This window comes from Lucilia sericata, unplaced genomic scaffold (assembly GCF_015586225.1).
Source record: "Lucilia sericata isolate MDLA Ls3-8-SP2 unplaced genomic scaffold, ASM1558622v1 Contig000252F_arrow, whole genome shotgun sequence".
Lineage (NCBI taxonomy): Eukaryota > Metazoa > Arthropoda > Insecta > Diptera > Calliphoridae > Lucilia > Lucilia sericata.
This window is the reverse complement of record NW_023994278.1, coordinates 31,955-47,965: the sequence shown is the minus strand read 5'-3', so window position 1 is coordinate 47,965 and position 16,011 is coordinate 31,955. Positions and strand designations below refer to the sequence as shown.

General features: G+C 29.1%; 2 protein-coding genes across 11 annotated transcripts in view; both read right to left on the bottom strand.

Moving 5' to 3' along the window:
- The window catches only part of LOC119602781 (calcium/calmodulin-dependent protein kinase kinase 1), a 41,149-nt gene extending 26,079 nt beyond the window's left edge, over positions 1-15,070 (bottom strand). For 3 of the 10 annotated variants that reach the window (XM_037954487.1, XM_037954488.1, XM_037954490.1), the window contains exon 1: positions 8,558-8,851. The gene's annotated coding sequence lies outside the window, so the exon portion shown is untranslated. Of the gene's footprint in view, positions 1-7,834; positions 7,970-8,557; positions 8,860-14,002; positions 14,298-14,342; positions 14,854-14,878 lie in introns of those variants that run through there. The other 7 variants (XM_037954489.1, XM_037954483.1, XM_037954486.1 and 4 more) reach the window with 7 other exon arrangements.
- On the bottom strand, positions 1,505-2,969 carry LOC119602784. The gene is made up of 2 exons (XM_037954492.1): positions 1,802-2,969; positions 1,505-1,746 (listed from the first exon to the last, which is right to left on the bottom strand). The coding sequence occupies exon 1, from the start codon at positions 2,918-2,920 to the stop codon at positions 1,916-1,918; it is 1,005 nt and encodes a 334-aa protein (XP_037810420.1). The 5' UTR covers positions 2,921-2,969; the 3' UTR covers positions 1,505-1,746; positions 1,802-1,915.
- Positions 15,071-16,011: the final 941 nt, after the last annotated feature.

The window sequence follows — 16,011 nt, the reverse complement described above, 5'->3', positions numbered from 1 at the left end:
GTTAATTTGGGACATTCAAGTAATTTTCTGAAGAGGACTTTGTATGGGAGCTAGGGTCAAATGGGACCCGATCTTTATGAAATTTGGCGGGGTCATCAAGACTTCTATAAAACTTAGTTGTGCCGTATTTTATCGATATATCTGTATATTTAACATAATTATGAGCTCAGAAGCCCTTTTCGGGGGGTTCTGTTCTATGGGGGCTAGGTGAAATAATGGACCGATTTTAACCATTTTCAATAGGCTTCGTCCTTGGGCCAAACAAATTTATCTTGAAAATTGCGACCTGTACCTTGCGCACAAAGTTTACATGGGCAGCCAGCCAGCCAGCCAGACGGACGGACGGACATAGCTTAATCGACTCAGAAAACGATTCTAAGCCGATTGGTATACTTTAAGGTGGGTATAGGGCGAATATTTTCAATCAGCACAAACCCAATATACCTTCCCCACTAAAGTGGTGTAGGGTATAAAAATGACGACATACTACGATACAACCGTACAACACCGATTGTGAATTGATCATATGTATATGTATGCTTAAAGAACTTACAATTTCAAAAGAATATTTTAAATATTTATATGTGTTGTGTGATGCTAATATTGGTATCAAATGAAAGCTGGGAATATGTACATTCTATCTATATTATTTATTTGACTCACTTAGACAAAAAATTGAAAAAAAAAAGTTAAATTTAAAAAGGTCCCATTTTGGAAAAAAAATTAACTATTTTTTGTAACAAATTTTCTTTAAGCTTCCATTTCTTTTTAATCCTGATGAATTAATAATAAAGATAAAATAAATAATTTTATATTGAAGCAGAGGTTCTCAGCTTCATTTGATATTAATACCAATTTTTTTACAATTTGAAATTCCATCTTTTGAAATCGCATGTTCTTTAAACTTTAAAGTCCTATTAGAGTCGGATTATGAAAAATGAGTAAACAGAGTTAATACTAATGGTCCACAGTTTCCTGTACACATAGATTTTTTCATGTGTGAAAATAACTGTTGCACGGTGTAATGGTTCGTTATGTTTAATTTCATTGTGATACTAATGGTTTTAAGTCAATTTTCGACGTTTAAGAAACTTTTTAAAAGGGTGTTTTTATGGAAGCTAGGGTCAAATAACGGCCGATTATTACAAAAATCGGCACTGTCATTTATGCTTATATAAAACTTAGTTGTGACGATTTCTGAGTGATAGTAGTATATTTGACTTAATTATGAGCTAAAAAGCCCAAATCGGAAGGGAAATAATGGAACAATTTCAACAATTTTCAATAGGCTTCGTCCTTGTGCCAAAAAATACATATGGTCCAAATTTTATAGCTATCTTGAAAATTGCGGTCTGTACCTCGCGCACAAGGTTTGCATGGAAAGTTAGCCACCCGGACGGGCATGTCTTAATCGACTTTGAAAGATTACAAACATCAGCGCAAACGAATAATATAAGAGACAAAATGTGCAGCACTTTCAGGTTAATAAAAATTATTACATTAGTTAAAGTGTGTTTTTTATATGTTTATTAATGGATTTTAAGACTAAGGCGACTTTAATCTATCTTAATCTAAATCGACTTAAATCTACAATAAAACATTTTTGTGAATACAGTTGTTAGCCTTTAGTGAGCATAGAGTCAAAAACAAACAATTACCGATTGTTCCAAAAAAAAAAATCCAATGTACAGTCGTTGTTGTGTCGACGATGAGACATGACTTAAAATAATCCGGTTTGACCGATGTCTGGAATTATAAAATTTTTAATCTTGCATTTTTCTTGTTTTTACTGATACTTTACATAATTATAAAAATATAAAACACTTTCAAAGTAAACAATCGGAAATTAACTTTGGGATGCAACCGACTGACTACAACGGTTTTATATAAGCCCGAAATATATTAAATATTAAGTTTAATTGGAAAATAGGCCAGACTCTATGTTGTTTCGTCGAACATTCATATCAACCATAACAATAGCAAAACAGCTTCGAGTATAAATAATTTTCATTGGAAGCATGTTATTTACTTGATGCGTTATTTGCGCCGCTCGGGAAACTAAGTTACTTATTTCATCGTAGGCCAAATGTATGCAAGGCAACATATAATCCAAATAAGATCTCTTCTCCTCCAGACAAGCTTGCATTCTGTCAATCGCATCCACTATAGTGTGCAAAGCTTCGGTGATTAAGGAGCTGGCAGATTTACATAATGATCGCATTGGCTTCATGGTGATTTTACAACAATTGTGCAATTCTTTGGTACTTTGGGTTAAGAATTCATCAATGGCACTACAGCCCTCTTGGTACAGCTTTGTGTCATTTACAGTGCGTAATTTTTGCTTTATATGTGCAGTCCACCAATCATATTCTTCAGTATTGTTTATTAGGGTCTGATTGAGTTGTGTAACTGCCCAATTGAAGTGTTCATCGACACTGATGGCTAAATTCTGAAATTCATTCCTTACAGAATCCAATTGACGTTCAATATTATAAAACATTTCGTTAAGAAGATCATCGCCCTCGTTGAGAATTTTATTGCTGAAAATATTCAATGCGTCCATAGTTCGGTTCGATAATTTAGCTAGAAAGATTTCGGCATCTCGGGCTATTTTCGGCACATTTTTAGCAACAATATCTACAATATTTTCAAATAATTCCTCGAATTCATTGAAGGTTCTTCGTAATGTTTCTACCAGTGTATACTTTCGATTATCATCCTCTACCATGGAATCGTTTACAACTTTCAAGTTCATTTGATCGCCTTTAACACTCTGTAAACCCAATCGAGAATGTATGGGTATTGAATTAGATATAAATGTATTCTTTCCATTGTCGTCTTTAAGGACTACAAATATTGGTAACAGAACTACTAGCAATATGTATAAATAAAAAGAATACAAATTTCCGTTCAACATCATCTATTAATTTAATAAGAACTGTTTGCGAATAATAATTAAAATTGACTGATTATTGAAGAATATGTCATTTTTATTGATTCCTATGAATCTGTTATCAATTATATTAATTACACTTACGTATGTATTCGTATTATACATATATTAATTAAATATGCGAATAGTTAACCCATTATAGATATATTGACTCTATGAAATATTTACAGATGACATCTATTGAAGATTAACTAAAATTCATACTTTTAAAAAATCTGTAAAAAGAGGAGATAATGTAATTTCCTTTCTTAGCAGGTTATTATTATTATCGATTATCAGAACCAAACCGATTTTGGCAGTATTGAAATAAGTTGCGCTAGCAACTGTTTTTATACTCTACAACACTATAGTGGGGAAGGTATTATTCGTTTTTGCTGATATTTGTAACATCCAAAAATATTGCTCTAACGCCAACCTTAAACTATACCAATCGGCTCAGAATCACTTTCAGAGTCGAATTAGCTATGTCCGTCTGTCTGTGTGTCCATGTAAAGCTTATGCGCACGCTGCAGGTCGCAATTTTTAATATAATTTGTTGAAATTTTGCTCTTCTTTTGACCCAATAATGATAAAATGGGTCCATTATTTCGCCTAGCCTTCATACAACCGTTCCCCCGAATAGGGCTGTTGAGCTCATAATTATGTTAAATGTTCTAGTATCTCAAAAAATATTACAAAACTTAATTTTATAAAAGTAATGACACTGCCATTTTTTTAATGATCGGGCCACATTTGACCGTAGTCCCTGTACAAATTACCACTCCAAAAATGACTTTAAGGTCAAAAGTCACTTATGAACAATAATAGCGGGATGAAATTCTGCATAAATAACTTTAATGTAGACGTAAATCCCTCTACCATAATGTTTAAAGATAGGTCAGCAGTTATCCTTACCCCCATGTAGAAGTAATATTTTAACAAAACGTTAAAATATTCCGGAATTAAAGTAAATTAAATGCTTTGTTATTAAAAAATAATCCACATTTTTAACATACTCACCGGTGTAGGGTACCATATGCCATGCCGGACTATACAATCATTACTGTTTACACATACAGAAAGAAAAAAAATTTCTGTGTGAAAACCATTATTGGTCGCACAATAAAATAACTAAGCAGTGGTGTTATGAGTAAGATTGCGAACTAACGAACAACAAAAAGCCCAGTATTCTGTGTGAGCAATTTGTTGTTTTAAAAACATAAACACTTTTTAACTCCTTATTTGTAAGTACTTATTTAAGTAGTGATTTTAAGCGAGCGTAGTAAGTACTTGCCTCCAATGCCATCAACGTGTTAAAATAATCAGCTGCAATGCTAATGAAGAAGTAGTGAAAAGCGGCTTTTTTAGCTTTTTAACCCATAACTTTTCAATGTAAATTTTTGCTGGGTATCTAGTATAAGAATTACCCAAACTTAAAAAAACTAAGGGATTTTATGATAAGCTATGATTATTACCCGAATTTTGAGTTATAGCTCTTTTGCCGAAAACTGGCGTAATGTACATTAATACATATACATACATATTGGGTATCTCATATTCATATTAATATACAAATGTATGTACATATGTACGTATGTGATATTGTCGTCTAGGGATTATCAAATACACTGACCTTTAGAACAATCATTATCATTTCAGTGAAATTGAAGCTCAGTATTTGTTTGTTTTGTTAAATGTGTGGCATTGTGATGAAATCCCCCATGTAATTAAATTATAATTTAATTTTAATAACAAAAGCTTTGGCTGATCTTAACCGATCTATTGGTTTTGCATTCACAAACAATACTAATGAAATAGTGCCGTTTATATTCTACAATTCAGGCATTCACTCTTACATACATACATATACGTCATTTACTACAAGACCAGCATAAATCAAAAAACTTAATTTTGAGTAAAACTAAACCAACGTTTTAAAAGGTAAAACGTAACAATATTTTCTTTTTGTGTGTGTAAAAAACAATTGCTAGCGTGCAATCAAATAAAATGTGCAAATAAAACGGCAAAACTCAAAATAAAATACATACTTACGTATCTAATTATACGTTAGTCATTATAAGAGTACTTAAAAGTAATGTAAACGGTAAGTAGTAGTCATTGAAAAGTAAGTGGTTATGTAAGCATAAGCCATTAAATGAACTAGGTTTATATCTCTGAGTCGACTGCCATAATTTACATACATATGTACTTATATATGTATATGGTCAATAGTTTAATGTGCTAAAAATTTCAATACATTTCAACGCATAATATCCTCCCTACTATAGTGGTGTAGCGTATTAAGATGGATCGGATTCAGATAGATTTTGATTAAATTATTTATTTTATTTGAACTGCTTAAAACATTTTAAATCATTTTTGAAATGAATTATTTGATATATTTCTTGGAATATAAAAAAGTCCAGGAAATTAGATACCCTAGTGTGTATATAAACATACACACATCTGTGCTGCATTCTTTGACAACATGGTATAATGTAAACTAAGTATATACATAAATATATACGGCTGTATTTATAAAAACTTATTTTAGGTTTATTAAACAATTTTAGGCAAAATTCAGGAAAATCGTATTTATAAACGTGAAATAGCTTAAAACACCTTCAATAAACCATTGACAATTAGAAGAATTTTATTGTAGGCTCGACCCTTCTTTAAGCCAACAATAAGTTGATTTTTAACAATTTTTTTCTCAGATAAAGATTTTTCCGGTAATTTTAGGTTGATTGCGAAAACTAATTATGGTTTATTTTAAAATAAAATCTAAAAATTCTAATTTTAACGTTTACAAATTTGTAAATAAAATCCCAGAAAATTTTTAAACGATTATATTTTGAGGAAAAAACTCAAATCTAGGCATTATTGGATTAATACATGAATATTTGACAATATTCCAATTGTCCAGCACTATTTTTAGGCAATTTGGAAGTGCCCGTCTGTCAACCAAATGATTGACAAAATCATTTGATTTGGCTTTTTCAAAGTTTGTTGGTTAAATATAATGCCATAAAGTAATTAACTATGTAAATTATATTGATTAGTGTTATACTAATGCAAAATATATTCGCCGGCATTAAAATTAGTCAAATATCAAAGAAATTTATCAATATTTGCAAAAATTTATCAAAAATTACAAGGAAAATAAGTAAAAATAAGAAAATGTGTCATAGTGATGTATATTTTGTCGCAAAATATCCGTTATTCGGATACTTTTAATAATAATTAGAAATTATATGTTATATTTATACATCTGAACTAAATAGACATTTATTAAAGCCATATATATATTTATTTTTCTTAAAAGTTTGTTTTTATTGTCAAAAATCTATTATAAACAAAAATATGAAATTAAGAAAACCGAATCAACGAATATTTTATCCTAATTGTACGCAACACTAACACATAAAATGACAGCCATATTGTACAGTGCTGCCAACTTAAACATAAATCAGCACAATAGTTAATATACGTTTATTATTTGTTTATGAATATCACAATTTTATAATTGGTTTTTAAGGCTAAAGTGTGCTTTAACTATTGAGTGCATTAAAAGCAAAAAAAGATTTTTTTATAAATACAAGCGATAGAGTTTTAAACTTATAAAAATACTATAAAGTTTGAGGAACGAATAAAGATAAACAGGACAACTTCATTTTGTATTATAGCATTTTCAATTAACAAATAATTTCGTTTGTATCTTGACTTATTGCATAGAGCACAATTTTGAAATGATTTATACCCAGCAAAAACTCGGTAATAACTTGTACTAATATAACCACTTACTTTTTAATAACTTGTACATACTGTCTGTGTTACTTTTAAATACTCTTATAATGACTTACATATAATCACATATGTAAGTACTTTATTTTAAGTTTTGCCGTTTTATGGATCGCGCCCTAGCAACTGTTTTTACACACACAGAAAGATAATAGTTTTTCTGTTTTTAAACCATGATAAAATAACTAAGCAGTGATGCTGTGACTAAGGTAGCGAACTAACGAACAAGAAACCCAGGTTCGTATTCTGTGTGTGCGTTTTTTGTTTGTTTTTAAAACAAAACAACTTTTTAACCTCCTATTTGTAAGTAGTGATTTGTAAGCGAACGTGGTAAGCACTTCTCTAATGTCATCACTGTGTTAAAATAATGAGGTAAAATACTAATGAATAAGTAGTGAAAAGCGGCCTTTTTAACTCATTACTTCTCAATGTAAGTTTTTGCTGGGTTACCATGAGTCTTGTTATTGTAATTTTTTCTTTTTCTCAAAGCATGCAGAAAAATTTTAATTTTTTGATGAAATTTTCAGAGTTAGCCTCGGATTTTTACTCATATATCCATTATTTGCTGATTTTAAATAGCGTTCTTCCAGAAAGCATGTCTGATAAAATTATTGAAAATTCGGATCTGAAATTCAATACTTAAACTCAACAACTATATTTCCCTTTTATGGAATTTTCCATTCAGTGTTCCAGCAAAAATCTGGTAATGATTTGTACATACTCAACAACATACTTTTCAATGACAAATACATACCGTATATATTTGCGACTTTAAAATTGTGTTATTAAAAAACAAAACTTACTCAACAACTTCTTTGTAAGAGAAATTGCAAGACTTCTTTAACTCCATATTTGTAAGCTAACGTGGAAGTGCCTCCAATGTCATCACCGTTTTAAAAAAATTAGTTAAAATGCTAATGAAAAAGCAGTGAAGAGTTACTTTTCAATGTAAGTTTTTCCTGGGATTATTTACAATGTACATACATATGTATGTGTGTATAAAATTTTTTGTGAACAAGCATGTCATTTTATAATATTATAGGCCGTAATGATTAAGATTATTTCTTTTTGTTAAAAAGTTTAATAATTCATAATACATACATAGTTATCTAGATAAATCTAATTTTGGATGTTTGGAAGTTTGTTAAAGCAAGATCTGAATTTGAAAAATGTCAACCGGTTTTTGAAAAATGATTACCGCGATTATGACTGTTTACTTATTAACTTTTAAATACAAACATATTTCAGTATTGGAATTTTTGTATATTTTTATTAGTAGGTACATACTTAAGAGGCGAATGAGTTTGCAAATATAAAATGTGCACACCAGGGTTGGCAAAGTTGATACAATTCCGCTTAATATTTACCAATAAAATTTGTTAAAATTTTAAACTATATTTCTGACTGAAAGAATAAATATTTCAACATAAAAAAGATGTTAATTGTAATAGTTCTATTATAATTTTTCTTTTCATAAAGAAAATTTTTTTGACAGAAGCCTATAATGCGTTGCCGCGTGTTGTGTACTTCCACCTTAAGTACCTTAGAAAAGATATTCCGATTTCGGTCATATGTTTATTAAACTTAATTTTCTCTTATATTTTTAAGAAAATTTGAATGAATTCATTATTTCCCTTATATGTATCTCTAAACATCAGACAAGATTCGTTTGTTATCGATAATAAATCATACTTGACGAACCAGCTTTCACGATCTATGAAACATTTTCTGGGTAACACTTTCACTTCCAATTAAAAAAAAAAAAAAACAACAATAACAATTTTGTACAAATTCAAAACTTTATTTGCCATCTCTGGTGCATACCATAATTATGACTATACTGTAGTCATAATATCCACTATAGGCATTCAATTATTCTCACACACGGAGATCATGTAAGCATTTTTGCTATTTTGTTTGTCACGGTCAAAGTAAATTACATATTTATCGAAGTATTATCATTATTATTATTACAAACAAAATTAAAACACGTACATAGTTAAGATCTTTATTTTAAAAATAGCATTTTGTACATATATACTTGAATCGGAGAGTATTTTTATGCTATTGGAAGGGGTGTTTAACGCACGAAATTACTAATCCCAATATTATTTTAATTATTATGATCAGGGCAAGGATTTCTATGCAAATGCATGTTTGTAGTAGTGCTGTTAAAGTATTGAGTAGTGGGTATCGAGTATCGAGTATTTGCCCTATTTTTTGGGTACTCAATACTAAAAAGTAGTTACTCAATACTTTCAGACTTGTATATGGATTTAACTTATTTAAATTTAACGGCTATGATGTGAAAAAATACAGCTCTAAAATCTAATATAGACCATATCATTATTAGAAATGCAACTCTTAGCAATATCAAATCAATGTAAAAATAATTTAAACACTGCAATAATAGTTAAAAAGTTACAAATATTTATCGACGCTATCTAAAAAAATAAAATGTCTCAAAAGAGGTGTGATGTCTGGTCTAACTTTACTTAAAAAAGGAAAAATTCCTCGTTTTTAATTTAAAATAAAACCGTTAAAAGTATCGAGTAGTATTGAGTACCCAAACGAAAAGTATTGAGTAGTATTGAGTAATCAAAAGTAGTAGAATATTACAGCACTAGTTTGTAGTCAGTAACTCAAAATAACTTTTAACTATTTTTCTTTTCGAATCAAAGAATTTGCTATAAAATGGCATCGATTTGTTGTTGTATATTTTTGCACATTTTGTTATAAATTGCATATTTTGCTTTAAATTGCATATATTTTGCATATTTCTTAAATTTTTCTTGCATATTTTGCATTTTTTTATTTTTTAGCAAAAATTGTGTTAAAGTATCGTCTTAGAATCACTTTCTGAGTCTATCCATCTGTGTGCCCTTATAAACAAATAACTTGACTTCCATACACATCTGTCTAACTCTAACCCCATACAAAATATCCTTCAGAAATTGACTGTAACGTCCATAACTCACTCAAAAACACACCACGCGATAAAATTCGAAATAAATAGAGGTTATACAAACATACATTCTCTCACTAATTTTCTTAGGATGTATGTATGTATATAAACACTCTTCCGGATAATAAATTTTTCATCCAAAATTGTTTAAATATAACGGAATAAAAGCAAATTCTACTTAAATGCGCTAATTTTTAAACTAAATCATATTTTAAATATATTCTTAATTGGTGCAGGGTACCATATGGTCTTAAATGTTATTTAAATTTCACAAGACAATATTTTTAGTGCATATTTTTCACTTTTTAGTGCATATTTTATAGTGCATATTATAAGCGCATATTTTGCATTTTTTAGTGCATAAAAATCCATGCCTTGATAATGATCAACTCGGAATCACTTCCGATTTTACTGTTAATCTAATTTTGTTATCATATCAATTCATCGAAATAATTCAAAAACTTATTTCATGTTGAAAAAAAATATTTGGTAGTGATGATGTACCCGAAGTTCAATAGATATTAAGGTGATACATTTTTTTACATTTTTCAAAACCCGATTTTCGAATAGTTCGAATACATAGCTGACATTTAAATAAGACCGGTTGATATTTTTCTAATTAAAAAAACAGTTATTAATAAAAAAAAACTCTTTTAAAAAATGCAATATTATTTAACATTTATATTTAAATTTGTTTAATAAAACATGGCCAGAACTTATTTTTATTAAGATTTTTAAAGGTTATAACTTGAGATCTAGTCATCTGATTTACTTTATTTTTATACCTACCATCAAAAAGATGGGGGTATATTGATTTTGTCATTCCGTTTGTAACACATCGAAATATTGATCATAGATCCACAAAAGTATACATAATATTCTGGGTCCTTATTAAATTCTAAGATGATCTAGCCATGTTTGTCTGTCTGTTGAAAGCACGATAGAGTCCGAACGGAGACTATATTTCTTATAGGCAAGGTTTGTTTGGTATTGAAAATGAGCAATATCGGTCTATGTTTTCGAATAGCCCCCATACAAGTGGCCCCCCGAAAAACAGCTTTAACAGTCATAACATCGCGAGTATAGCGATGAAATTAGACATACATAAATAAGTTTTATATGAGCCAAATTCTCTCTACCAAATTTTATGAGGATTGGTCCCATTTTATGACTTTAACGGCCATTTCAGTCTTAAGAATACGAGTCTTACGAGCAAAAATATATCTACCGAATTTGATGAGGATCGGTTCAGAATTTACCATATTTACCCCCATATAATGACTTTAACGCTCACTACTGGCTTGAAAATACGAGTATAGCGCTGAAATTAGACATAAGTAAGTTTCTTACGAGCACAAATCTCCCTACCGAATTTTATGAGAATCGGTCCTTAATTGACCCTACCCCCCATATAAGCCCCCTTCATAAGACGCACATACTGGCTTAAAAATGCGAGTATAGCCATGAAATTCGATATACAGAAGTAAGTTTGTTACAAGCCAAAATCTATTTACCGAATTTTGACCCTACCGCCCATAGCCAGCAAAAACTCGGTAATGGGTTGCACTTTCATAACCACTTACTTTTCAATGACAACTACTTACCGTCAGCATTACTTGAAAGTTCTCTAGTAATGACCTTCTTTTAATCTGATCTAGAAGTATGTACTTTATTTTCGGCTTTGTCATTTTGTTTGCACAAAATAACTGATGTTATGAGGAATCAATTCGTGGTAAATATGATACTTTAGAGAATCGATTATAATAGAATTCAAAAATATATGTGTAAGTATATATAAGTAGTGCATGAAAAAATGAACTGGTACATACAAGTACCACCGGTCGACAAGGGGTTAAATCAATTTCAAATAAATTTATCCTATTATTTTTTGCTACATAACATTTTCGAAAAGAAAGGGAAATCGATTTTATTCCGGTTATTGATTGTAAAAGTACAAAAAGCATGACAGATTATTTCATCAGGAAAAGTTGCTTACTTTATGAACAATACTTTTTATCTATAACAAGTACTTACATACATACATATGTATGTATGTATATATACTGCATAACGCACACTGTATTCTACTTTAATCTCTAATAGCTACGGCTCATTTAACATTTTCTATCTTAAATATTTGTAGGTGAAAATAAAATACGTATGTACATACATATGTTTTATTTCAAAATATGTAATTAAACATTTCATTCTATAATACCATCCATCCATTCATGTTTTATGGCAGAAGATTCAAAAAAGGAAAAAGGATAACATTTTATGTCAAGGTCAGAACATATACATACATACATGCATATTAGACTGATTCACTTTGCACGAAGAGCGAATGACTTTCTTTAAGAGCGGTGATAAAGTTTAATTTGGACCAATTCTCATAAAAAATGGTAGAATGATTTTGGTTTCTAAAAAATAAATTATGTTATGTTAAGGGCAGCGTTAAAATTATTTTTAAAGGGATCCTTATGAAATTTCAAAGATAAATTTTAGTTTCCAATCAACTTTATAACTTCGAATTTTATCACTGCACAGGAATTTTCGATGCAGTTGTGAACATTACGGTCACCCTTATTCTGCATTTATGTATATTCGAATCGAAATTTTCTATATTTCGATTCGACTCTACGTCACTAAAATGACAACTAATGTACAAAATCATAGCTACGATCGTAATGCAGAATACATACAATCTTAAAGCATTAAAACGAAGTGGAATTGCATCTTGTTTTATTACGATTAAGTTTTTTGTTGGAATACCTTTTTTGATCGTTGGAGTGACTCTATTTCGAATAGGACTGACTAATTTTCTGCAGGGGATCTTACATTTGTCATCGATGTCCACCTTATATAATTTCGGAATACATAAAAAACAAGCTTGAGCGCAAATTCATCGGACAGTCAACATATGGCTGTTTAAACTGTATGTCTGGGGGTATGAGAAATCGACTCTTAACAAATTTAATACACTTCGGCTTTAGGAAATTATCTAGTTTTTTGCAACGAAAGGATTCAAATATCCTATTTTCCATAAATAGAAAAAGAATTATTTTAAAAAATAATGATTGAGTCAAACGCAAAGATGCATACATAATATACACATAGTTTACAAGAAATATTTTAAGTGAAAAAATTTTAAAAATTGTTTATACCAAAGAGACCAGGTCCATTCAAAAAAATACCTATTTATTATATAAAACTCAATTATAAAGCCTTTTCTGAATATGGTCAAGCTCACGAACAGTCGTCGCTAGACTCAAATACTTGTAATCATCATGAAACAAATTTTTTAAGCCTAGTACATTAGTAAACATGTTAAATCGACACTCCTTTGGTATATTTTTCTTAAGACGGTGTAGCGCAAGACTGATTGATGTACACTGAAAACATTCCATGCCTTATATATACGAAAACTTTTATGTTTCGCATTACGAAATTGTTTCGTAATATGTACGAAATATTTTAGTATATATTTTACGAAATATTTTTTTAAATTACATAAATATACATATTAGTTCATTTAAAAACTATTTTTGTAATTTCAGAATAAAAAAATTAACGAAATGTATTTTAGTTAACAATTTATTTCTTTCTTTAATGTTATGAAAATAATAAATATGTGATTTATATTGTACTTTTTCGTAAATTTTATAAAAATAATTGTTATATGTTATTAAACATAGTAATTTAATTAATATTAATATTTACTAAAATAAAAATATTTTAAGATATTTTGTTTCTTAAAATAAAAAAATATATTCGTATATTACGAAATAAATAAATAATAAATTGAAAAATAAAACAAAATTTTTTAATATATACGAAAAAAATATTACGACAAGTATTCGTACTTCCGTACAATTAGAAGAGGGTTCTATTAAATAATATTTCGTATTATACACCAAATTTTAACTACTTTTTTCGTAATATTTACGAAAATTTCGTACATAGTTCGAAGGTAGGCATGGATTATTTTCAGTGTACACAAGCATCATTTTTTGTGAATCGCTCTAATGTATATACAATATATCATTGACATTATACTTTTAAATTGAGCCCGTTATAAGATATTAATATCGGAAGCATTGACCAATTTTCTGTCATGTACCCCTAAAAAAGTAAACTCTAATATCAGTAAATACAAAAGTACGGATGTATGTTTTTATAACCAACATATTGTACAATGTGAACACTGTCCTCGTGGCGAAATTCTTTTTTACTTTTCTTGTTTTTGCTTTTGTTGTTTTTGTTTATTTTAACTGGTTAAATCATCAATGAATTGTGTATTGTACCTTCATCAGTCGTCTGTCGACGAACCAAACGATTGAAAAACAAGAAGAAAACAATATTTTGTTATATTTGCTGTTGTTATTTTATTATCGGTGTTTTGTTATTTCATATTTTTTATTCAAATGTATGCAGCATCCGACCTTTTTTAACAACAATTACGAATTATTTATTTGTATTTACATACACCACACACACACACTATATACTCTATACATCAATTGTTTTGAGTGGAGTATTGATTTCACACTTTGTTGGTGTTTTTTCTTTTTATTTAATACAATTAATTTTTTATTTTATATTTAATTGTAGTGTGTATACACTTTTTCATAGATGCATGCATACCTTACTTAGAACATGTGTATGAATGTTACAAATTATTTTATAAATTAATATATTTTGTTTTTTTTTTTCTTTTTGTTGGAATATCTTCGTTTTACACGTTTTATTTTAAATTGTTTGAGTACACAACTTCTGATACTATTTTATTTAATTTGTTTTTATTTTTGTTTTCAACTTTTTGCTTCTTCTGTTGTTGTTAATGGATTTGCCATTTGTTGTACAACAATTCTTCCACTAAGTAACTACTAACAATTACTCATTCACTCACTCACGGCACTTACTCTTTCGAAACAGTATTTTCTCTCTCTAAAATAACGGTTATACTACCGTCATCACAGATGGGTGGTTTTTGGTCGTATTATCTTCGGCCAGAACTTTACGTACTCAAACACCATCATCACACACAACCAATAATCACTAATATTTTTTATGAACGTTATTTTAGGGATAATAAAATAATTATAAATAGCTTCAAAGCAGATGTAACACTTTTTTCTGTGATACGAACAATATCGCTAAACATTTTAGACTAACATTACCATATTCTTTTGTATTTATTTGCGGATTTTTTTAATTTAGCAAACACAAACTTTTTCTGGTTTACTGTTGGCTAACATTTGGTATTAATGTCAATCTGATAGATTCTTTTTTTTCCATTAAAATAAACTGAACCTATCAAAAAACAACTTCTTCACAGGCGAACTACACTCACCTTCGCTCCAAAGTAAACTGAAATGTTAAGAGAATGTGCTGTTGCTTTTATTCAATATCCCCATCTAACGAAATATGGTTAGTTGTTGTTGGCAGTTGGTTTAATTGGGGAATTTATAGATTGTATCAGGCTTGGAAAATTTACATTTTTACCACTTTTACCAAAAAGTGAACTTTTTAATACCAAAAGTACATAATGACTATGACCTATTTTAATGATAAGTCTATGGACTAGTCTATGAACTTGTCTAAGGATATAGGAAAGTTCATAGACTAATCAATAGACTAGTTTATGTATTACTTAGGAAAGTTTATAACATAAGTAGAAAAAATATGACGCCATATAAAGTACTTTTCGATATCAAAAAAACATGAAAAATTTACAATAGTTCTAAATTTCCATCCCTGGATTGTATGGGGTTGTGGTGCGCTCTTTAATTAAACACAACTGTGCATCTGTGTTTCTAAAACAACATCTTAAAAGCCATAAATAAATACAATTTAATCAATTTGTTTATTCTCTTGTTGTTAAAAGAAATATATAAAAATGTAATAACTTCAGTTGGCATAATTTAGCTTTCTCTTAAAATAGCAGAAACTAAGCGTATTCTCCTATACTCGCTCTTTAAAAAGTTAAAACGTTGCCATATTAAATATTAAGTGCATTTTTTATTTGGCGTTACCGTTTTATACCGTTACATCTAAAATACTATCATATAGTGTAATGTAATTTAAAATAAAATATTTTACTTGAAAATAGTTTTTGATTCAAATTATAATGTGTCTTATTGCTGCCAATAACATCACAGTCATTTTGTCAACATCAATATTAGACGTGCCTTTTAAAAATTCATATTCATTGAAATGTTTTTATTCTGTTCGTTGGTATATAAAAGTGATTGGAGCAAACGTTTAACTAAAATACGATAGTTCTAATAGCAATTGTATATGTATATTCTGG